The sequence below is a fragment of the Hemitrygon akajei genome, chromosome 14 (genome assembly GCF_048418815.1).
Source record: "Hemitrygon akajei chromosome 14, sHemAka1.3, whole genome shotgun sequence".
NCBI classification, from domain to species: Eukaryota; Metazoa; Chordata; class Chondrichthyes; order Myliobatiformes; family Dasyatidae; genus Hemitrygon; species Hemitrygon akajei.
Genome location: NC_133137.1, coordinates 70,496,271 through 70,521,225, shown reverse-complemented (window position 1 = coordinate 70,521,225; position 24,955 = coordinate 70,496,271). Strand labels below are relative to the sequence as shown.

Here is a 24,955-nt window from a genome sequence, read left to right as displayed (position 1 = left end):
ACTATATACAACCCTGAGATTCATTTTCTTGCATGCATGCACAGTAAATCCAAGAAACACAATAGAATTATTGAAAGGCTGCACCCCAAAAGGACAAACAACCAACATGGAAAAGACAAAAAGATGTGCAAATACAAAAGAAAAATAAATAATAATAATAAACAAACAATAAATATCAAGAGCGTGAGTTGAAAGTGAGTCTGTAAGTTGTGGGATCAGTTGAGTGATGAGGCAATGAAGCTGAGTGAAGTTATCTTATCTGGTTCAGACTGCCGAAGTGAGCGATTAAAGATATTGGTGAACACTCCAGCCAGTTGATCTACACAGGTCTATAATACCCAGCCTGGTACCCCCCTCTGGATACTCTCCATGGGCTCACCCTCCTGAAGGATGCTCTCATGTTGACCTCAGAGAATGAAATCATAGGGTCATCAGGGGATATGGGACCATGAAAGTGCCTCCATTTTTTGATGGTTGAAGCCAACTTAAAAGGCATTGAGCTCATCTGGGAGGAGAGCCTTGCTGTCAGCTATGTCAATTATCAATTATCAGATTCCCCACACATCATCTGATGTAATAACAATCACCTTAATTTATCTAATGCCTTTTTCTGCTTAATTTATCTAATGCCTTTAAAACATAATATGATAAGTTTTTATCTGCAATTTGAGAAGGATAAGGGCAGCTCGGAGGTGTCAGTGTTGCAGTTGAACAGGGGAAACTATGGAGCCATGAGGGAGGAGCTGGCCAAAGTTGACTGGACAGATAGCCTAGCAGAAAAGACAGTGGAACAGCAATGGCAGGTATTCTTGGGAATAATGCACAAGGTGCAAAATCAGTTCATCCCCCAGAGAAGGAAGAATTCAAAGGGGGGAAAGGGGCCACAGTGGTTGACAAGGGAAGTCAGAGATTGCATAGCATTAAAAAAAAGGAAGTATGACAGAGCTAAGGTGAGTGGGAGGACAGATGATTGGGAAGTTTTTAAGGAACAACAGAACTTAACTAAAAAGACAATACGGGGAGAAAAAATGAGGTACGAACACAAGCTAGCCAGGAATATAAAGGAAGATAGCAAAAGCTTTTTTTAGGTATGTGAAGAGAAAGAAGATAGTTAAGAACAATGTTGGGCCTTTGAAGAATGAATTGGGTGAAATTGTTATGGGAAACAGAGAAATGGCAGAAGAATTTAATGAGTACTTTAGATCTGTCTTCACTAAGGAAGACACAAGCAATCTCCCAGATGTATGGATGGGCCAAGGACATAGGGTAACAGAGGAAATGAAAACAGATTGACATTAGGAAGGAAACGGTGATGAGTAGACTGATGGGACTGTAGGCTGACAAATCCCCAGGTCCAGATGGTCTTCATCCTAGGGTACTAAAGGAGGTGGCCCTGGAAATTGCGGATGCATTGGTAATCATTTTCCAATGTTCCTTAGATTCAGGATCAGTTCCTGAGGATTGGAGAATGGCTAATGTTATCCCACTTTTTAAGAAAGGAGGGAGGGAGAAAACAGAGAACTATCGACCTGTCAGCCTGACATCGGTGGTGGGGAAGATGCTAGAGTCCATTATTAAGGATGAAATAGTGGCATATCTAGATAGCAGTGATAGGATTGGGCCGAGCCAGCATGGATTTACCAAGGGTAAATCATGCTTGACTAATCTGTTGGGAGTTTTTCGAGGATGTAACCAGGAAGTTAGACGGGGGAGATCCAATGGATGTAGTGTACCTCGATTTTCAGAAGGCATTTGATAAGGTCCCACATAGGAGATTGGTGGGTAAAATCAAAGCTCAGGGCATCGGGGGGGGGGGGGGGGAAGACATTGACATGGATAGAAAACTGGTTGGCAGATAGAAAGCAAAGGGTAGCGGTGAATGGGTGTTTCTCGGAATGGCAGGTGGTGACTAGTGGGGTGCCACAGGGCTCGGTATTGGGACCACAGCTGTTTACAATTTACGTCAACGATTTAGATAGATAGATACTTTATTCATCCCCATGGGGAAATCCAACTTTTTTTCCAATGTCCCATACACTTGTTGTAGCAAAACTAATTACATACAATACTTAACTCAGTAAAAAATATGATATGCATCTAAATCACTATCTCAAAAAGCATTAATAATAGCTTTTAAAAAGTTCTTAAGTCCTGGCGGTTGAATTGTAAAGCCTAATGGCATTGGGGAGTATTGACCTCTTCATCCTGTCTGAGGAGCATTGCATCGATAGTAACCTGTCGCTGAAACTGCTTCTCTGTCTCTGGATGGTGCCATGTAGAGGATGTTCAGTTTTCCATAATTGACCGTAGCCTACTCAGCGCCCTTCGCTCAGCTACCGATGTTAGACTCTCCAGTACTTTGCCCACGACAGAGCCCGCCTTCCTTACCAGCTTATTAAGACGTGAGGCGTCCCTCTTCTTAATGCTTCCTCCCCAACACAATAACATCAGCAAATTTGCTGATGATACTAAGCTGGGTGGCAGTGCGACATGTGATGAGGATGTTAGGAGAATTCAGGGTGACTTGGATAGGCTGGGTGAGTGGGCAGATACTTGGCAGATGACGTTTAATGTGAATAAGTGTGAGGTTATCCACTTTGGGAGTAAGAACAGTAAGGCAGATTATTATCTGAACGGTGTAGAGTTAGGTAAGGGAGAAATACAAAGAGATCTAGGAGTCCTTGTTCATCAGTCACTGAAGGTGAATGAGCAAGTGCAGCAGGCAGTGAAGAAGGCTAATGGAATGTTGGCCTTTATTACAAAGGGAATTGAGTACAAGAGCAAGGAAATCCTCTTGCATTTGTACAGAGCCCTGGTGAGACCACACCTGGAGTATTGTGTACAGTTTTGGTCTCCAGGGTTAAGGAAGGACATCCCGGCTGTAGAGGAAGTGCAGCGTAGATTCACGAGGTTAATTCCTGGGATGTCTGGACTGTCTTACGCAGAGAGGTTAGAGAGACTGGGCTTGTACACGCTGGAATTAAGGAGATTGAGAGGGGATCTGATTGAAACATATAAGATTATTAAGGGATTGGACAAGATAAAGGCAGGAAATACATTCCAGATGCTGGGAGAGTCCAGTACCAGAGGGCATAGTTTGAGAATAAGGAGTAGGTCATTTAGGACAGAGTTAAGGAAGAAATTCTTCTCCCAGAGAGTTGTGGGGGTCTGGAATGCACTGCCTCGGAAGGTAGTGGGGGCCAATTCTCTGGATGCTTTCAAGAAGGAGCTAGATAGGTATCTTATGGATAGGGGAATCAAGGGATATGGGGACAGGGCAGGAACCGGGTATTGATAGTAGTTGATCAGCCATGATCTCAAAATGGCGGTGCAGGCTCAAAGGGCCGAATGGTCTACTTCTGCACCTATTGTCTATTGAAGTGTCTATGGCTCCCATGATGGTCTCATCAGTCAACCTAGTCCTGAGGACCGAGTGTACTTAGATAATAAATCTACTTTGAACTATGAGAACACACAAAGTCTGAGGAAGCCAGTGAGAGGTAGGGCTTGAGGTTGGGGGAGATGGGAAGGAGATGATGTAGGGACTTCAAAGAAGGATATGCAGTTGCATTAGGATGTGTCTGGGAGTGCTTAGCTGTGCATTCACATTATCATCTGGAAAAGATCAGCTTAAGCCCAATAAAAACATGGGTAACGGGAAAGTCAAACAAGGATGATGTGTTCTGTCAGTGAAAGATGACAAAATTAAAGGCTAGGAATTTGATCTCCACTGTGTGTTCTATACTTGCCCTGTAGTATCCACTAAACATTGCTTCCAATTTCAATGGAATTTTAATTCAGAAGCAAAGCACACATTTAGAGCATGCAGAATATGAAATTCTTATCCATCCTTTATTGATTCTATTCCATCAATTTGAATAATTCACAATATACTAGAATTATACTGCTCAGTAACAAATTAAGGGACTGAATAAGATAATAAAAGTATCTGGTATCAAAGAGATTAGGAATTGTGTTCCAAATTGGACACAAAGAGATACATGGAAGAGCTTAGTATTAAATGGATAACTTTCTGGCAAATAGCTAATTTTCTGACACAGGTCACCTAGGAGGCTGTGTTGGGATTTTTGCTTTAATTGGTGTAAGTGATGGCATTATTACAAAGACTAAAATTTCAAAGTGATAACCCAAAATTTGACAATGAAGATGATGAAATTAATAGTTGTAGATTTTGTTGACCTTAGGGGAATAGGCTTGGTGAAATGGCAAGGCATATAGCAGTGTTAATTTAATGTGAATAACTGCATAGTGGTGCATCCTTGGAGAAGTAGCACAGCAAAAGAGTTTAATTTATCTTGTATGAATCCAAGAACAGAGCTTCTCAAGGTTGAACAAAGCAATTATGATAATATATGGGACAGTCAGTTAGTAAGGGCTTTGCAGTTGAAACAACAGTTATTCTAACTCTTTACAAATTATTTGTTACTTTGATTCGATTTGAAACAGCTTTTAAGAAAGATATCAACATTCGAGAAAGGATGGAAATGACATTCATCACAATGACATAGGAATTAAAGGACTGGGGTTACAGCAAGATCGGTGAAACTGGGACTGTTCTGCTATCAGAGAAGGTTGAGGGGAAACCTGATAAGTTATTAAAATAATGCAACATTTATAGTGTTGGATAGATTGGGGTGTGGGGAGTTTCACCCTCCCACCATAGTGAATTTCAGTTAATAATAACATTTAGAGGAGCCCTAGTGGAGTGCATTATACGAAAGGATAATAGCAAGATCAAATGTGGTGACAAATCAGCATTCTGGAAAGATTGAAAATTTGGTTGAATGGTGCCACAACAATTGCCTCTCACTCAACATCAGCAAAACCAGAGATGATTATTGATTATAGGAGGAATTCAGGGGTCCTTGAGTCAGTCATCATTAGGGGATTGGAGGTGGAGGGTTAACTTTAAATTCATCGAGCTTCTTAAAGGACAAAAGACATGCAATAAAGGGAAGCAACTTTAGAGCTTAGGTCCTAAAGATAGTGGAACTACTAAATTAAGGAAATAAATTCTGAAGAGGATGAAATGCAGAGCGCTGACATCTTGGATGGTTTTAAGACTGAAGGAGGGATTTCAGGAGTGAAATTGAAGACTTCTACATCTGAAATTTGGCATAAGGTCATATTTGAAAATGACAGTTAATGCTAAAATATTGGTTTATGAGATTTTTATTAACCAGATACTAGGGGATATAGTTAGATCACAGATCAATGAATGAGAAAATAGGCTCAGGATTAAATAACCTACTCCAGTTTTATAGCCAGTTGATGGATCAAGCCTGTTATCACTGAGAAACAAATTATTGATCCTAAATCAGAGCACCTAGAAAGCACAAAAGTGCAGTATACTCTGAACACAACAATGAAATGGCAATACTGATTCTGTGCCCACGATCCTGTGTACAGCTGGACCGATTGCTTTAACAGCACAGTAAGTGACACCATTGACACCCAAACATATCACAAGTGAATGTTGTGACAAATCAAAGCTACTTTACCCTCTTAACCTTATCCATTTAATAGAGCACAAGGAAAGCAGTTCTATTTATATATTTATTTAAAACCAAGCATTTCAACTTATGTACATTTACTAGATAAGTAGGTGGGATGTCTTCTGGAGAATCAGTAATTCACAGGTGTTGCTGGTTTTGCATGCTCTACGTCAGCGCTATACCAGCGGTACCTGCGATGACGTCGGAGAACTTCAATTGCTTTTTGTTCAATGGGTGTTGGGATAATTCCCAGGTCCTCCAGCCCAGGAAGGTCAGCATACTTCATATCTGTGATGTGCAACTAAAATAAATTGAACAATGTATACGTGAAAATTTGCTAATGGTGATTTCAGACTTCACACTGAAAACTGATTTTTTTTAAAGTTCAAAAAAAAGCTTTCCATATTCTTTTTTGAAATTGCACACTTAAAGAAAGTACAGTTCTGTTGAAAGCATTATTCTAATAATGTGAAGTACGGCAACTGTGCATTCATACCCTGTCCACTTTGTCTCGTGATGTCCACTTGTCAAATGGGCTTAGTTCAAACAGCTTTGCTGCCAAGCTGTCAGGAAAAAAAGAGTAAATTAACAGATTAAAACCACAGAATTCAAACTGATCTAAAACAAAAATCAATACGTACTCAGCAGGTCAAGTAGTTACTGTGGAGAAATAAATAATTAATATTTGACACCATGAAGGGAAACCTCTTCACTCAGAGGGTCATGAAAGAGTGGAACAAGTTGCCAGTGCAAGTGGCGCATGCGAATTCGACTTCAAGGTTTCCATAGGTACATGGACGATAGGGGTATTGAGAGCTATGGGTTGGTTGCAGGTTGATGGGAGTGGGCCATTTAAATTGTTTGGCACAGACTAGATGGGCCAAAGGGCCTGTTTCTGTGTTGTACTTTTCTATGACTCTATAACCTTACTGCAGAACTAAAGTCAGAAGCTGAACATATTCTAAGTAACATAGAAGATCCAAAATTAGAACAGAAAAATGTTGTGACTTATGGTTGAAGAGATGTACAGTCGGCCCTCCTTATCCGCAAATTCCGCATGTGCGAATTCAACCAACCGTGAATCGCGAAAACCCAGAAGTGCTCTTCCAGCACTTGTTGTTCCAGCATGTACAGACTTTTTTCTTGTCATTATTCCCTAAACAATGCAGTATAACAACTATTTTACATAGCATTTATATTGTATTAGATATTATAAGTAATCTAGAGATGATTTAAAGTATATGGGAGGATGTGCATGGGTTATCGTGGATCGGGATCGAAAAAAATCCAAAGTTCTCTTACTAAGTAAGTCAGAACAGGTACATCCGGTATTATTTAGCGTCAGTTAGTCAAACGTTTGCATTCGTACATAGTATATATTTTACCTTTCTATGCATATAAAACACTTAAGAACATATGTTTCAGTGCCAGGCTCGGGAAGTTCCCGAGTTTGATCTAGTGACAGATCGCTATTGAGTGCGCTCTCCACCGTGGCAGGTTGATGTGGAGGATCAAAAACCCAAAACCCAATAATTAAACCACTGTTTAAAGCCTTTCTCACTTTATCCTTTAAAATTGTTCCGATCATTGACTGACATAGCCTAACGCTTTTCCAATGACCGATGGCGTTTCACCTCTTTCCGATCGCTTTACTTCTTCCACTTTATTTTCAATCGTTATCGTGATTATTTTCGTGAACAGAAACAATGCAGATTCAGATCTCTGCCACTGGGTCCTAATGTCCACCGCACTGAGACAGGTTAAATAAGGTCTTGGGTTCTGCTGGGACCTTACCGCATAGAGACAGGTTGAATAAGGGACTTGAGCATCCGTGAAGGGTCCCGGAACCAATCCCTCGTGGATAAGGAGGGCCGATTGTATTAAGAGTTTTCTGGGACTTTAGATTCCTGAGGCTCTGGGACAGAATAAGCTGGGGTTGGGGGTGCAGTGTGTGGGTAACAAGTTGTTCACTCCTATGAAATGGCAGGATTTCACTATTCTTAAAGGGGATTAGCACTAGTATGTAATAATTATTGGCAAGGGGAAATGAGATGCACAAACATGGGGGAAAAGTGGCACAAGTGTAAGGAACCGTCCAGTATTAAGTAAGGTCAGTGCAAGGGAGTCAGCAAAGGAATGCGGAATCTATTATTTCACAATGACAACAAATAGGCTAGATTTAAGCTTTCAGACACATACAACAAATTTCAAAAACCCATAATTTGGTCAGAATGCCTGACCCATTAACAGGCAGTTACTGAGTTGGGCAGCTTCATGAAAGTCACTAACCTTCTGCACACTCAACACATTGATCATGTTGCTCCTTATTGTAAAGCTGAGCTGAGCTCCCATGGACTGGGTGGATTCACCCAGTCCTAGCAATGGGGCAAGTTCCCTCTATCACCAGTCCTGACAGTACTGATGTGAGCCAGTACTCTGAAGGGCAGGCATGATGGCATGGTGGCGTAGTAGTTAGTGTTAACACTTTACAACGCCAGTGACCCAGGTTCACTTCCTGCCACTGTTTGTAAGGAGTCTGTATGTTCTACCTGTAACCACGTGGATTTCCTCTGAGTGCCCTAGTTTCCACCCACCTTCCAAAAGATGGACAGGTTAAAGTTAGTAAGTTGTGAGCATGCTATATCGGCGCCAGAAACATGGCGTCATTTGCGGGTTGCCCCAGTAATCCTCAGACTGTGTTGGTCGCTGACACAAATGACGCAATTCACTGTAATCTTTAGTTATTCAGCTATTCCCTGGTAAATTCAGGACTGGTTACTAGGACTCTATTTTATTACTCTTACTATTTGATACAACTAAAGCTGTAAGCCTTAAATAATATATTTTTACATAAAGAACTATTTTTATTTTCCTGCCTATAGTCTTGTATAACTATGAGGACAAATTTTACTGTGAAATATTTTAGCTGTGCTTGCTTCCATCTTCACATAATAAACTTTAAACTGCATTCATCCTAACTACACCAGTAAACAGGTGTATTCCCTCATAGCATTTAGACCTGTTTCACCATTTCACAAGAGGATTGATTTATGATCAAATTCCATGCATCTGTGTCTTTCCCATATCTCTTTAAATCTTTGGTTAAAGACCTGTTAACTTTGAAGTTAATACTAGTAACTGACTCAACACTGACTGCCATTTGCAGTCCCAAGTTTCAACCTCCCACTGTACGTGTAAGTCATTTCCCTTAGATTACAGTCTTGAAAGTCTGGTCCAATGTTATTACACCCCTCTGCTCCTGGACTCTCCTACCCACAGAGATATTTTCAATCTAATCCCAACCCCCCCCCCCCCAAATCACTGGATGATCTGGGATCAAGAAAAATCAATGATGACCTCTGTTCATTTTTAAATCAACTAACATGCTTGTGTGCTAACCAATGAGATCTTCATTGACTTAAATGCAGATACACCATGACAGTGCCTAATAGTGAATTAAATGGGCAAGTACTTAAATTTGATTGGCCATGGTCAATACCAAGTTTCAGTGAAAATCTCAATTTGTTGCGTTCATTGTTCATGTTTGGTATGCCTTAATTGTGTTAAAATAGTCAGAACTTTTAAAATTATATAGTAGATATTGAAAGCAACACTCACAAAATGCTGGAGGAACTCAGTGGGTCAGGCAGCATAACGTGCTTCAGTGGCACATCAACACCCCTGAGATTCTTAAAGAATTTTAAAAGCATTTCTGTTAATTTTAATTTTATAGGAGAATCCTCTCAACTACAGGCTAAGAGAAAACTGATGAGAACAGACAACTTGAAATTTCGCATTGGGAAATCAATGGACTGCAGTGTATTCTCACATTTTCATCTATTTTAAGTACTTACTGATAGAGAGGTCTTGGCAATGGGTAAGAAATAAATGGTCTATGCATAACAGCATATACATATTCCACAAGGTCATGAAGAAGGTATCGATGGGGCCTGTTAAGTGAAAAAACAAATTTTTAACGTGTGGATACTGAACCAGAAAGAAAAAACTAATTCCCCCCCACCACCCCACCCATACACACAAACAAAAAACGCTGTAAATACTCAGCAAGTCAGGCAGCACCTGTGAGAAGAGGGACAGAATCATTTCAGGTCAAAGACCCTATCAGACAACTCCCTGCAGCTTTGCAAACTTGTTTCTATTTCAGTTCTGACAAAGGATTCCTGACCTAAAACACGGATGCTGCTTCTCATCCCACAGATCAGGCTTGACTGACTGACTGACTGACCTGTGTATTTCCAGCATTTTTACTGGTGTTTATTTATCAATTCATTTCTAAAATTAATCTGAATATCCAAGTTCCCTCCATTTTATTTTAACCAGCACTTCAATGCTTTGTAAAGATATTGGCTCAGACTGCTGGCATTCACATAGAAGCTTAAGTTTTTCATTTCACTCATCTCACACTGAAAGGCAGTCCTCATAGACCACTACAATATTTTATTAAGCCTCTAGAAATTAAATCCAAAAGCTATATAACTGCCTGTACTAGTATGAGTTGGCCTTTACAGGTCACATGGCTCTGCCTGAAGAACAATGTATCTGCCACTACTCTTCTGTTAATTAGCACCTCATCAACCATCACCTAAAATAAATAGTTCTATTCTCATCAATCCTGTATTAAAACTTTATATTCACAGGGTGCGATGGTACAAATATTTCTATTCATCCCAAGCAATTTTCCCTGTCCATGGTTGGCATCACATCCATTTGTGATCTGTGTTGAATTTGCATTTTCTTCCTTTTACCATATAGGTTTCGTCCAGGTGCTCTGATCTCCTCACGCGTATCAAAGGAGTGTGGGTTGTAAGGTTAATTGGCTGCTGTCAATTGCCTGAATGTGTAAAAGATAGAGAATATGGGGCATGTGGGAATACTTTTGTGTATGTCGGGAAGATACAATGGGTTTAGTGTAAATGGGTGGTTGGTGGTCAATGCAGATTCGGTGGGCTGAAGAGGTTGCTCCCATGTTGTATCTCTCTAAGATTCTACAAACATCCCTGAGTAATGGGAACAATGAGCTCCAAAGTTCTGAAGCCATTAATGGAGAATAAATTCGGTGGTGGTGTGTATTTTAGTTGATACTTGGAGGGGGCAGTGGGGAATTGAAATTATGGGCTGGGGGAGCAAGCAGTAAATGTTAGGCTACTAAAAACTTACCCAACTGTAACATATGTTTTCCCACTGGAATTGGGATCTTTAATAGCACTTACAATTGCTTTAGCCACATCCACCACCTATTTAAAACAGAAAAAAAATCTGTACAGTTAACTGAAATAATTAGTAGCAACATAATGACAATCTAAATACTGTAAATGAATCAGAACCTATTTTCTAATGTACATACATATACAGGCTGCTTCACAGTCTTCTTGCCCATAGAAATAAGTGGTGTGGCACGCCCAAACCAACGCATTTCTGGAAAATAAAAATTGCAATGTTCTCTAATTATGTTTTTAAAATTAAGCAAAGGACAAACAAATGTTTCTCATTATGAATACCTGCAATGTACACTATTATTGATTTTTAATAGTACAATGAAGGAATATACAGTATTTCCAAAGGAAGTTCATATTCCACACTCTAATTCAATCCTTACTTTTGTTACTAAATAATTTTTGCTTAAGTTAATTGGCTAGGTTGTCTTCAATGCTGGAAGCCACAGCCAAGTGATATAAACTATTCTCTTATCTTGATTTTAACTCTGTCACCTTTATTACCCTCAGTTTATGTATGGTGATATTATACATTTAATTTTTTTGTATAAACGCAACACACTTAGAGATTTTTGAATTACTCATCATAGTATTAAGATGTGATCTAACCAGGGCTTTACACATAAGAAATATTACCCCCCCCCCCCCCCATTGCACTCTAATTCTTAAGATACAATGGATGGTATTGCATTAATCTTCTACAATTACTTTTTGGGATATTATGGTTTTATATTCACATATACATAAATCTGCTTGGACTTTTGCTCTTCTATGATTTTACCAATTTAAATAACATTCATATATACTGTCCTGACTGTTACTTAAGGGTGAGTGTTGGTGAAGGGATATTTTGTTAACTGGAGAGAGCTGCACCACAGAATGCCTTAATGCCTTAATAATGGATGATCTGATTAAGTGGCTAAAAATGCACTTACACTTGTGCAACAGGAAGGTAGATGAATTTATATTGTACTGCTTAGAAGGTGCACATTAATAAGGATCTGAGAATGTACATTCACCATCACCAAAAGCACGAAGGACAGTTTAAAGAAGAAATTATGAAAGCAATACAATCTTTGTAAATAAGGTCAATGAACACAAAAGCAAGTTATGCTACAATCTTACTTTCTATTGGTAAGGGCTCAGACTGAGCACCAACGTTTAGGGAAAACTAAAGCAGAAGTGAAATAATACCAAAGCTGAAGAACTCTAATCAGGAGAGAGATTGATTTGTCTGTCTTACAGCAAATGGAAACTTAATGCAAGTATTCAAAACTATTATATGTATAGATAAGGCAACTATAAAGGAACTGTTCCATCTGACTTGGGCTGATAATCAGAGATTACTGATTCAAAATAATTAATAGATCAAACTAAAAATGATTTGCCTCCACCCCACTATGTTGAAAGATTAGAAACTTAAGGTTGGTGGGATCAGATTTTGTAAGAAATTTCAAAGGACAATTAGATATGTATTTAAAGTAAACCCTTACCAATTTTTATTGCTGCCTAATATAATGGCTTGGTGTGGCAATTGCTCTGCACATGACTGCAAGAAACTGCGGAGTTGCAGCTACAGCTCAGTACATCACAGAAACCAGCTTCCCTACCATCTACCCAATCTATACTTCTTGCCGCCTCAGTAAAGCAGCCAGGATAATCAAAGACTCCAGCTATCCCAGACATTCTCTCATCTCTCTCTTCCATTGCCAGAAGGTACAAAAGCCAGGAATCATGTACCACTAGGATCAAGGTACACTTCTACCCCTGCTGCATTAAGTGTCTTGACTTACCTGCTCATCGAAAGTCACTTCCCTGTGTAAGGAACACTGCAGCACCCTCCCCCCACTAATTTCCATTTAGCTTATGACATCATGGTGCCAGTAAGGTTTAGGGTTTAAATCTAGCACACAATAGCCATGCTTCCTCTTGGGTTGCTGTGGACCAGGTAGACAATAGGTGCCACAGAAATGGTAGACATGGGGGGGAGGGGGGTGTGTGCTGCAGTGAAGGCTTGAGTGCATATTTTTAGTTAAGTATTTGCCACTGTGTTTATGTTCAGTATCTACACTTTCTTTGTAGCTGTTATGCTTTATTCTGCATTCTGTTACTGATTTTCATTGTTCTACCTTAATACATTGTGTAATGAATTGATCTATATAAACAGTATTGGATGACAAGTTATTCACTGTATCTCTGTACATGTATCAATAAATCAACCAATTCCTATCTGCAGGATTATCTATAAAAATAAGCAGCAGTAATCAACTAAATGGGACTGTTTTTTTAAATGTAACAGATTCATTGCATCAAATGGTCTCCTTCTATGTCCTTTATGGTTTTATAAGAGTTCCAAGAGCTCCACTTGACAAAGTAATACTCCAGATCAAAGATTCTGTCAATTCTATAACTGAGATTCAAAACATCTTAGTGATCCAAAAAGATTCTCACGTGAAAAATAATTTAGGAATTTGTCTTCTCTTCCAAATATTTCAGATGGTTTGATGATGATGGAATCTGGAAACTCTTCTCTCACAGCCATTTCTCCGACAGCCTGACAAAAAAGAATAAAGCAAGCATATTTCCATTCACTCGTACATTTTGCTGCCAATTTCTAAAGACTTAAGTTTTCATAATGCATCATTCTCCTTACCTTTGTTCTTAGGAGCTTTGAAATACTCTTTATGTCAGCATTCAGATGAGAAACATGGATTAATTTTTCAACTCCAGCTTCCTTGGAGGCATGAGCAATGTCTTGTGGAATTTTGACATGTACATCCTCAAACCTGAAGTTACTAAAAAAGGAAGGCATTTAGTAACAAATAGCAAATGACAAACATCTTAAAATGTACTGTTTTTGGTAGTCACTGTTGTCAATTGTGCCCAATACTCCTAAATGCAACATTAGCTGGATGCAGGGGAAAATTCAACCCAATATCTATACAGAATTTGAAGAGGTTTATGCAGGCACTCCTTAAATCTTTATAAGCAGTCTTTATGGTGAAGAATTTTGGGTTGTTCAGGGCACCAAAAGTCACAAGAAGTCTGGTTCAAGAGACCAAGTAGGGTAGGGATAGAAACTGGGCCGATGGTACAAAATCTGTGGTGAAAATCTGTGATGCACGTTCAGCTGAGAAACCATTAGTTCATCTAAGATTGAATGCTAGACCAAAGTGACATGTCATGAAGTTAAGACAGGTATGTGAAGCAGAATTAGATAACAGCAGGGTACATGTTGAGATAATGGTCTCAGATTTGCTCAATATTGAGAAAATGCAGCCATCTTCCTTCATAAGTAAATCAGTTATTTGTTAGCATTATTTTAGTAATATTGAAATTAAACAGTAGATACCGGTGATTCACTTTCAAGGGATATTATCATATATCATACTAGCATATATCCTATCCTCTATGACAGAACAGGGGTAGTTTTTGTCTTTGAGTACAATGGAAAATTTATGGCCAAACTCTGCATTTTTAAAGAGAAGTAGAATGAATGGTCAATTCAGAACTCCCTACCTTGCACTATATCAAAACAACAAAATTACCTCTGCCATAGTACTTTGCCTATTTGCTGTTTAGCTTCAATAAACTGGCTTAATAATTGAGATGTGGATGTCCAGGATAAGATAATGTTATTGAAAACAATCTACCCTGCTGATTTCTCACTAAATAACTACAATGTACAGTATAAACTCTGCTGAGCTTTAAGTGCATGAATTAAGTACATATAATATTAATGTTCAATTATGCAGTATGGGTGTAAGCTAGTAGCAGTTACATTAGTGCAAGGATGTTACTATGGAAATGTTATCTGTTATGAATCAATACCTTGGAGAAAAAAAAGAACTAAAAGACAAACTGTTTTCTTATAGTCATACAAGCTTCATTCTGAGTATACCAATAATTTCCAGATTGCAGAGGACAGAAAACCCATTTTTAATGAATCAGAATCAGGTTTAATATCACCTGCATATGTCATTAAATCTGTTGACATTGTGGCAGCAGAGTCAATATACCCAACATCATACATGAAAATGTCTTACTGTTATAAATTAGCACTTACTGAGTTTCCCACTCCCTTCCAACAAGATTAATAACAACATTGGAACATCCGACGGCTTGTCTCGTTGAATCTTTATCTCTGGGATTCCATTCCTAGGAAAAATCAAATCATACAGTACTGATTAACATTACATTTAAAAATTCAGCCACGCTTTGCAACATCGCAACCTAGCATGTTAACACCCCCAAATCTAAAATCTGAATAGCTCCTTATATGTTTACATTTATAATCTATGTCATTCCCTATTTGAATTCTTCGGAGTGGCAGATTTCATGTGGGATAATTTCAGTACTATTTCAGACCTATCATTATTAATACAGATAAAGATAATTTTGGGGGGAAATATTGAATTTTACATGTGGCCAATGAGTCATTTTACAGAAACAATGGGAAAGACACTCTGGCTCTGAAAACAACCAGTTCCTTAGACAGGATCACTGCCACCTTTCTACACTTTCCAACCACCAAACACTTTAGTTTAACATCTCAACCGAAGGACAGACAGCATCTCCAATAACAATTTTTATTCATTAGGCCATTTAATATTGATAAGCCCCACAACACCTCAAGGCAGTACCATGCAGATGAGCACACACTTTAAGAGCATTTTAAATAAGGAAAGAGAGACAGAGAATTGCACGCAAGGAAATCTGGAGTTTGGCACCTCAGAAGCTGAAGGCCTAAACGTCCATGCTTGTAGTTAAATTTAGGAATAACCAAGGTACCAAAATTAGAGTATAGATACTCTATATGATTTATATACAAGGATTTTATAGCTGTAGGGTTAAGACAACTGGATAATCAGCTTTGATTATGTGCCTCATTCTGTGGAGCTAGAGACTAAACCACAAACTTCTAACTCAAGTAAGCTCAACGAGTTCCACTAGTTGACAATGTAGGTGACTTGCTTACAAATTTCCACTTGATCACTGCTTATTCCATCATAATTTCAACAGAACAGTTGTTTAGCAGGAACAGAAGTAGCACAATAAGTCAATTACGTCAACAAGACTTTAAAACCCCATTAAACTTATCCATGGTATATTGTTATCAATATCTTACAAGAGTAATGAAACTCACTAGAAAAGTCAGCTGTCCAAGATCACCCATGGGTTTGAGATGGTTAACATCATATGGATCACAGCGATATGGGATCACTACTTGAGAGCCAATCCGTCCTAAAAGCAAGGAGGCATTTTAGTATTAAACAAAACTTGTTTATTTTAATGAACATTTGAGATTCTGCAGATGCTGGAAATCTTGTGCGACACACACACAAAATGCAGAAGGAACTCAACAAATCAGGCAGTGTCTATGGAGGGGAATAAACAGTTGATATTGCAGGCTGAGACCCTTCATCAGGACTGGAAAGGTGGGCTGAAGCCATTATAAGGAGGTGGGAGGATAAAGTACAAGTTGGCAGCTGATAGGTGAGACCAGGTGAGGGGGAGGTTGGGATGAAGGAAGAAGCTGGGTAGAAGAGACAATGGGGCTGAAGCTGAAAGAAAATGAAAGGGATTGGAAGAAAGAGGAGGAGGGAAACCTGGGAGAGTTAATGGGCAGTTGAGAGTGGTTAAGAGGGTAACCAGAATGGGGAATGGACAAAGAGAGGAGGATGGAGAAAGGGGGAGATTACCAGAATTTGAAGCAAAAATGTTCATGCATCATGTGGGAGGCTACCTAGGTGGAATGTGTTGCTCCTCCAACCTGAGTTTGGCTTCCTCTTGGCAATGGAGATGGTCATAGACACAAATGTCAGAATGGGAATGCGGTCAAATTAAAACTGGGAGCCACCAGAAGATCCTGCCTTTTGTAGTGGTCAGAGCAAAAGTGCTTGACAAAGTGGTTTCCTAATCTGCATCGTGTTTCACCAATGTACAGTACTGTACAAATGTATATCTATTTAGGGTGCCCTAGACTTTTGCACAACACTGTATTTGTCAACATGGAGCAGAGAGCAATTTTGTGAGAGCAAAGAATGTTGGGAATGGCGAGGGTGGAGTGCCATTGGAGGAGTGTGGGACAGGTACCAGAGAAGGAGTGCCAGTAGGCGGGCAAGGTGAAGTGTTGCCTTGTGAAAGGACTGTTTGGGGCCCTGAATGGTGGTGAGGGAGGAGGTGTAGGGGCACCTGTACCACTTGAACTACTTGCAGAGATAAGTATCAGGAGGGAGATCAATAAGGAGGGATGAGTGGTCAAGTAACTTACGTACAGAGCAATCTCTATGGAAAGTGGAGAGGGGTGGGAAAGATGTGTTTAGTGGTAGGATCCTGTTGAAGGTGGCAGAAGTTACGTAGAATGACGTGCTGGATGTGGAAGTTTGTGGAATGTTAGGCAAGGTCAGAACTCTATCCATGTTATGACAGTGGAAGAATGGCATGAGGACAGATGTGCAGGAAACGGAGGAGATGTGGTTGAGAGCAGCATCAATGGTGGTGGAAGAAAATCCCTGTTCTTTGAAAGATGAGAAAATCTACAGATGCTGGAAATCCAAGCAACACACACAAAATGCTGGAGGAACTCAGCAGGCAGGGCAGCATCTATGGAAAGAAGTAAACTGTCAACATTTCAGGCCAAGACCCTTAATCAGGTCCTGAAGAAGGGTCTCGGCCCAAAACGCTGACTGTTTACTCTTTTCCATAGATGCTGCCTGGCCTGCCGAGTTCCTCTTGTATTTTGTGTATATTACTTTTAGACATTAACTAGTAACTCTGCTTGTGCACTTTGTAAGACACTAATGCAGAAAGTGGGTACACCAAAAATAACCTACAGTTCAGTCTTCTGATATTTGATCTGTTGAAAATAATTGACCATTAAGTCAGTTGTTACCTATATTGCACATGCTAAAAATTTTCTTTGATGACAGCTTTCCTTGATGTGTTAAGTTCTGGGGATTTGATCATCCTTGAAACAAGTACATTTTCTCTCAAGTTGTTATGCAGCACAAAATTCATTACATGGTCTTCCAGCTATAGCAACCATAACAAGAAATCCTTTGAAATGCATTGAGCTTGAAGTAATGTGCTGATGTTTCAGAAAGTCTCTCGGCATAAAAAAAGTCATAAAGAAATATATGTTCTTATTGCCCATCATATCAATAAATGTAAGTGTTGGACCTTACCAAGTCTGTTTACCACATATCGTCCAAGAAATCCAGATGCTCCAAAAACTGTCGCCACGATCCCACTAAAAGATGATCGGCCACCTTTACCAGCGGGAATAACAGCATGATGAGTATTCCGTTTTTGAATTAAAATGGACACTACTGAGTCAAAACCTGGTGACACAGCACCTACAAAAATAATACAAGCACAAGGTTATCTATGTATAGTTCAAAACAGGTACTAGTTAACACATTTAAACACTCTTTAAAACAAGGAGGAAAAAAACACACGACAGATTATATTCATGGTCTTTTAAAGGATTAGGATCTCTACCTTCACAAACTATACCTTGAAGAATCCACATTATCTCTCTCTCAGGAGGAAAGAACCCAAATGGTAGAATCTCTATAGATATTGTGTGGGGAAGAGTGACCAGAGAGTATATACACAGTCTGTGGCAGCGTGTGTGCCTAGCTGTGATACTTTGATGAAGATACAAGGTTGATGAAGGAATATAGTGGTATTCCCCAAGTCTAAGTGTCAGAAGCCAAGATATCTGTTGTGACCTTGGTGCAAGATTACCATTTTGAAATTTACAAATGTAATAAAAATTGGAACAGTGCAAGATACAGAGAGAAAAGTTGGCAAACACACGACAGAAGAAATTTAACATATGGAATTATAAAAAGGTAGAATGAAGACTGAGTGCATGTGAGTGTAAAAGAAAAAAAAAAGGGCTCATTTGTTGTTGCTTGGTGTTCTGCTGGACATTGCGGGTATGCCACGTTGGTGCTAGAATGTGGGCTGTCCTCTGCACAACTTGGGTTGTGTTGGTTGTTAACCCTATCAACACAGTTCACTGTAGGTTTTGAGATACAATGTGATAAATAAACTAATCTGAATCAATGGGGCAAATAGCCTCACTATATACACATTTTATTAGAGGAAGAGGCTAAACATCGATTCCCACTCTGGCAATGGGGGCATCCAGCTGAGAGATTATATACACAGCCTGGTAATCATATGTACCTGGAAAACATAAATGAAACTGTGGCCTGTAAACACTCTGCCAGGAATGGCATGAAAAAAATCCAGTAGAAAAAAAACCCACCCTCCCCTCTTCCCCAGTCTGACCTTTTACCTCTTCTCACCTGCCTATCACCTCCCCTTGGGCCCCCTTCTCCTATAGTCCACACTCCTCCCCAATCCTTTACCATTGTTATCTATCTGGCTTCGCCTGTCACCTTCCAGCTAGCCTCCCTCCCCTCCCCCCCATCTTTATATTCTCGCGTCTTTCCCCACCCTTTTCAGTCCTGAAGAAGGGTCTCGGCCCGAAACGTCGATCCTTTGTTCATCTCCATAGATGCTGCCTGACCTGCTGAGTTCCTCCAGCATTTTGTGTGTGTTGCCCTGGATTTCCAGCATCTGCAGACCTTTTCGCCACAGAGACCAAGCTGTGGGTGATAATCACGTACGTCGGGCCAAAGTACGGACTCCAGGTCGTAGTTCACATGCTTACAATCGACCGAGAGAGCCGGAGGCTGCTGCGGAGCTCGGGGGACAGCGGCGACGATCTGTATGTATCAGAGAAGAGGAGGCCGCCGGTTGTGCAGCCGTCCTTCCCGGGGCTAGGTGTTCGGACAGACCTTAGGGCCATGAGAGAGGATGCCCTTCAAACCCCCAGCTCACGGGGACGATAGACTGGTTTACGGTGGGATACCGGGAGAGGGTGAAACGACTAACACTTACGTGACATTGGAAGGACGCGGTGGCGGACGCCGCCACCCAGCACCGCCGCCATTTTGCATCAGCTGACACCCTGTAGCCAATCACAGCAAAGCAGCGCGCATCCCTAGGAACCACCTCAGGGGAGGTATTGGAAGTGTTCTTCGAGGTGTGAAGTCAATTGGAGCCCCTCGCCTGTCCGCGGAGAGCTTTCGACATGTTCTTCTTCCGGACTTGTAGTGTCTGCTGTTTTTTTTTCTCAAAACAGATCTAATTTACGATGCAGAGCCAGTGCGTTATAACAACTGTGATCCATGGGATCAGCGCCCAAAACACTGGGCAGTTCATCAGTAAGGAGTGCAGTACACCCAGCGTCTGACTATCCTGCATTTGCAGAGTCGGAACTTTGTCCCGAGTCAACTGCACTTAAAACCTTACCAAGGGCTTGGGCTTTGCTTTTACTATTAGTAATGTCCATTATAACTGAGCCAGGGTTTAATATTTTAAATATACGTTTAAAATATCAATGATATTTTAAATACATTGGAGTAGGATTATACAAGAGCTTTGCCAGTGACTGATCAGAATCAAGTGTTTGGCCATTTAAAAAGAAAGTCCTACGCACATAAATATTGCAAGAGTGCCTAAGGCTTTTGCAAGGTACTGTATTTGTCAACATGGAGCGGAGAGTGAGTCTGTAAATCTGGCAGGAGCGAAGACTGTTTGGAATGGCGAGGGTGGAGTGCTGTGGGACAGGTTGCAGTGCCCGGGTTTGGGGGGTGGGGGGGGGTGGTGGCATGGTGCAGACACAATCAACCCTGAGACACCAGACAAGGTCATTCGATTCCACACAATTGGTTTATTGATCAGTACAGAATGTCTCTCTGGTGCTTCCAGCTTCTTCCCCTCTCCCTTCCCCTTTATCCAGCCACGATTCACCTCCCTGCCCCCTTCCCACTCTCCGTCCACAATAGAGACCCTTATCAGAATCAGGTTTATTATATTTATGTCATGGATTTTTTTTGTGGCAGCAGTACAGTGTAATACATAAAATTACTACAGTACTGTGCAAAAGTCTTAGGCACCCTAGCTACTCTGGTCCCAGTAGAGCACTACCTGTGATTCTGGCAGGTGTCAAGCTGGTGGAGCTGAACACCATGATTAGAAGTCACAAGGCAGTTGTGGTGAACTACATATACCTGTCTGGACATGCCCCTCTGCTGACTGCTCCTGTGGCTCCTCCCACAGACCCCTGTATAAAGGCGATTGGAGGCACTGCTCCTCCCTCAGTCTCCAGGATGTTGTGTGGTGGTCTCTTGCAGCTAATAAAAGCCTATTGTTCGCCTCCCGTCTCCGAGAGTTATTGATGGTGCATCAGCAGTGCACCCTAATACCTTCCCCATCACTGTACAGGACTTTAACCATGCCAGTCTGAAGAAGTCAAACAAACCACCACCACCAAATCCCCTTTAGAACTTCTACTGTTGGCATATAGGCAGAGACTGAAGACAGCACCAATGGTGAAGGGAAGTAAAGCAGTATTTGCAGACCTGCTTTGAACCAGTGGATTGGACCATATTTAGGAATTGATCTTTGGATCTGAATGAATATGCCATGGCTAACTTCATAAAAACCTATGTGAATGAGCGTGTGGCTTCAAAACCATACCGGACATAATCAAACCAGAAGCCACGGGTGAACCATGAGATTTGCAGTCTGTCGAGGGGCATTCAGAACTGGCAATGTAGAACTCTGCAGGAAGTCCAGACATGACCAGTGGGAAGCCATTGTGAGAGCAAAAAGTCAATTCCATATTAAGTTAGAGACACCGCCAGATAGATAGCACCTGTGGCAGGGTTCAAATTCAAGTTTACGGTCATCTGACTGTACATCTATAAAACCAAACGAAACATGGTTGCCCCTGGACCACAGTGCATGCACACAACACATAAACCAAAATAGTGCCATAAACATGCATGCAGCACATGTAAACTGTGAACATGCAGTAAACAGCATGCTGCCCTAGTGATAAAACTTCAGTGATGGCAGGGCATTCATTAGTCTCAGAGCCTGAGGGAAGAGGCTGTTACCCAGTCTGGCAGTCCTAGTCCTGATGCTTCTGTACCTCGTTCCTGACGGTAGTGGGTCAAAGAGATTGGGGATTGGGTGGTGCGGATCCTGCACAATAATTTGGGTATGTCACAACTAGGGGAGAGAGAGACACCGGTGATCCTTTCAGTGGTTTTAACTATCCTCTGTAGGGTCTGGCAGTCTGTTACCTTGCAGCGTCGGTACTACAATCATCTCAGTGGTGCTTTTGTAGTAAGTTGTTAGTATGGGCACAGGGAGTCTCACACACCTTAATCTCAGAAAGTGTAGACGCTGATGTGTCTTCTTGACTAGTGGGGAGGTGTTGTGGGTTCAGGTTAGATTGTCCATTATGTGCGCACCAAGGAACTTCGTGCTCTTCACTCTCCCCACAACAGAGCCATTGATGTGCAATGGAGAGTGGTCGACCTGTGACTTCCTGAAGTCCACAATCATCTCGTTTTGTCGTCTCATTCGGACTCAGGTTATGATTTGACAGGATTCTCTATCTCCTCTCTGTATGCTGACTCAGCACTGTTACTGAAGAGGCCGTCATCAGCGAACTTGATGCGATTGTAGCTGAATCTGGCTGTGCAGTCCTGAGCACTCAACCCTGAGGATACCAGTGCTCAGGCTGATGGAGCTTGAGATGTTGCTGCCAACTCCGACTGACTGGGTCTTTCTGTCAAGAAGTCCAAGGTCCAGTTACAGAGAGGGGTGTCAAGTCCTGAAGAGGACAGTTTACCCATCAGCCTCTGAGGGACGATCATGCTAAACACTGAGCTGAAGTCGATAACAGCCTCATCTGATGTGCATCATTTTCGAGACGGGAAAGGACGGAATAGAGGGCCGAGGCTATGGCATCATCAGTGGACCGGTTTGAGCGGTAAGCTAGCTGGAAAGGGTCCAATGTAGCTGGAATGTGGGATTTTATACGATTCATTACCAGCTGCTCGAAGCACGTCATGATTGGAGAAGTCAGTGCCACTGGGTGATAATCATGTAGGCCAGGTACCATTGCTCTCTTGGGCACTAGAATGATGGTAGCAGCCTTGAAGCCTGCAGGGATGGTGGACTGTTCCAAAGAGATGTTAAAAATATCCACTAATACATCTCTTAGCTGATCCATACAGCCCGTCAGCTCCCGATCAGGTATGTTGTCCAGCCCTGCAGCTTTGTGTGGGTTTACCCTGGCTTGGATCCTCCTCAGCTCAGCTGCCGCCAGAGGGACGGGGGCAGGAGGGGGATTTCTTCGACGTCACATCATTCAACTGGTCAAATCGTACATAAATGGCACTCAGCCTATCAGGAAGGGAGGCGTCTCTGTCTTTGCGCTTTGCCTTCCTGATGGCATGGGAAAGCAAGGCTCTTGCTGACCTCAGTCGTCCTGTCCCCCGGTCTGAAGGCAGTGTCACCATCCCTAAGCAGTGAACAAACCTCTGCGGTCAGCCAAGGTTTCCGGTTTGCCCTGGCAGTGTAGTGTAGTGTTTACGTGGCCTGACTTACTGTAAGGAAAAACCTAACAGCACAATAGCAGTGATGCTTCACTCCCTGATTTTCTCAACACCTTTTATGCCTCACTTTCAAAGGGAGAATAACACCACAATGCACGAATCCCAACAGCATCTGGTGGCTCCTTGTTCTCTGTCTTGGAGGACAAAGTCAGAACATCCTTCAAGAGGGCAAGAATCAGGCCCTGACGGTTTATTTGGCTGGGTACTGAAAACATGAGGTGACCAATTGGCTGGAATGACTTCAACCTCTCAGTTTTGCATATGCTGGTTCCCATTTGCTTCAAAAGGGCATCAATCATACCGATCCCCGTGAAGAGCGAGGTGAGATGCTCCAATGACTATGGCCCGGTATGGTTTGAGAGGTTGGCCATGGCTGGATTTAACTCTTCCTTGAGCAAGGACCTCAACTTACTGCAATTTGCCTACCGCCACAATAGTCTATAACAGATGGGAATGTCATTGTCACTCTACTGGGCTTTGGGGCAACTAGAGAATGCAAGACATACATCAGACTGCTATTTATCAATTACTACTCAGCATTCGACAACATTCCATCCCCTCACTACTACTTAAAAAGTTTCAAACACTAGGCCTCTGTTCCTCCCTCCACAATTGGATCCTCAACTTCTTTATCAGGTGATCACAGTCAGTGTGAATTGATAATAAACACAAATTACACTGCAGATGCTGTGGTCAAAGCAACACACAACACGCTGGAGGAACTCAGCAGGTGGGGCAGCATCCGTGCAAACAAGCAGTCAATATTTCGGGCCGAGACCCTTCATCAGGACTGAAGAGGGAGGGGGCAGGGGTCCTATAAAGAAGGTGCGGGGAGGGTGGGAAGGAGAAGGCTGGTAGGTGCCAGGTGAAAAACCAATCAGAGGAAAGATCAAGGGGTGGGGGAGAGGAAGCAGGGAGGGGATTGGCAGGAAAGGTGAAGAAGGAATGTAAGGGGAAAGCACTATGGGTAGCAGAAGAAGGCAGAATCATGAGAGAGGTGATAGGCAGCTGGAAGAGGAGGCAGAGTGAAACTGGGATGGGGAAGGGAGAGGGAGGAAATTACCGGAAGTTGGAGAATTCGATGTTCATGCCAAGGGGCTGGAGACTACCCAGATGGTATATGAGGTGTTGCTCCTCCAACCTGAGTTTGTCCTTATCATGGCAGTAGAGGAGGCCATGTATGGACATATCCAAATGGGAATGTGAAGCAGAGTTGAAGTGGGTGGCAACCGGGAGATCCTGTCTGTTGTGGTGGACGGAGTGGAGGTGCTTGACGAAGTGGTCCCCCAATCTGCGTCGGGTCTCGCCAATGTAGAGGAGGCCACACCGGGAGCACTGGATGCAATAGATGATCCCAACAGACTCAAGTCCGCGAACCCATGAGCACTACTTCATTATTCATCTTTTGCTTTTTTTTTGTAACTTATAGTAGCATCATGTCTTGCACTGTACTGCTGCAACAAAACACCATTCTTCACGATATATGTCATTGATAATAAACCCGATTCTCATTTAGTGGAGCTGTTCCAGCATGATTTAGCTAAGGGCATCTCGAATTTGAACTAACAAGGAAAAGTAGTGGGGGAAACATGGTAACGTAGTGGTTAGCACATTTTACAGTACCAGCTACTCGGGTTTAATACCCATCACTACCTGTAAGGAGTTTGTACTTTCTCCCTGTGACCCTGGGGTGCTCCAGTTTCCTCAC

At 41.7% G+C, this 24,955-nt stretch overlaps 1 protein-coding gene across 1 annotated transcript; it reads right to left on the bottom strand.

Annotated features, from left to right (window-relative positions):
- Positions 1-5,563: 5,563 nt before the first annotated feature.
- ndufa9a (NADH:ubiquinone oxidoreductase subunit A9a) lies at positions 5,564-19,807 on the bottom strand. The gene is made up of 11 exons (XM_073066345.1): positions 19,670-19,807; positions 17,938-18,108; positions 15,897-15,994; positions 14,817-14,908; positions 13,404-13,545; positions 13,202-13,304; positions 10,882-10,952; positions 10,695-10,771; positions 9,371-9,466; positions 6,013-6,079; positions 5,564-5,817 (listed from the first exon to the last, which is right to left on the bottom strand). The coding sequence occupies exons 1-11, from the start codon at positions 19,719-19,721 to the stop codon at positions 5,647-5,649; spliced, it is 1,140 nt and encodes a 379-aa protein (XP_072922446.1). The 5' UTR covers positions 19,722-19,807; the 3' UTR covers positions 5,564-5,646.
- Between the last annotated feature and the right edge of the window lie 5,148 nt (positions 19,808-24,955).

Excerpts from the sequence above, each read along its gene's own strand:
- ndufa9a (XM_073066345.1), bottom strand. The coding sequence starts at position 19,721 with ATGGCGGCGGTGCTGGGTGGCGGCGTCCGCCACCGCGTCCTTCCAATG. Across the intron at positions 18,109-19,669 it reads CCGCGTCCTTCCAATGTCAC|GTGCTGTGTCACCAGGTTTT; the intron begins GTAAGTGTTAGT and ends TTATTTTTGTAG. Across the intron at positions 13,546-14,816 it reads GGAAGGGAGTGGGAAACTCA|TAACTTCAGGTTTGAGGATG; the intron begins GTAAGTGCTAAT and ends TTCCTTTTTTAG.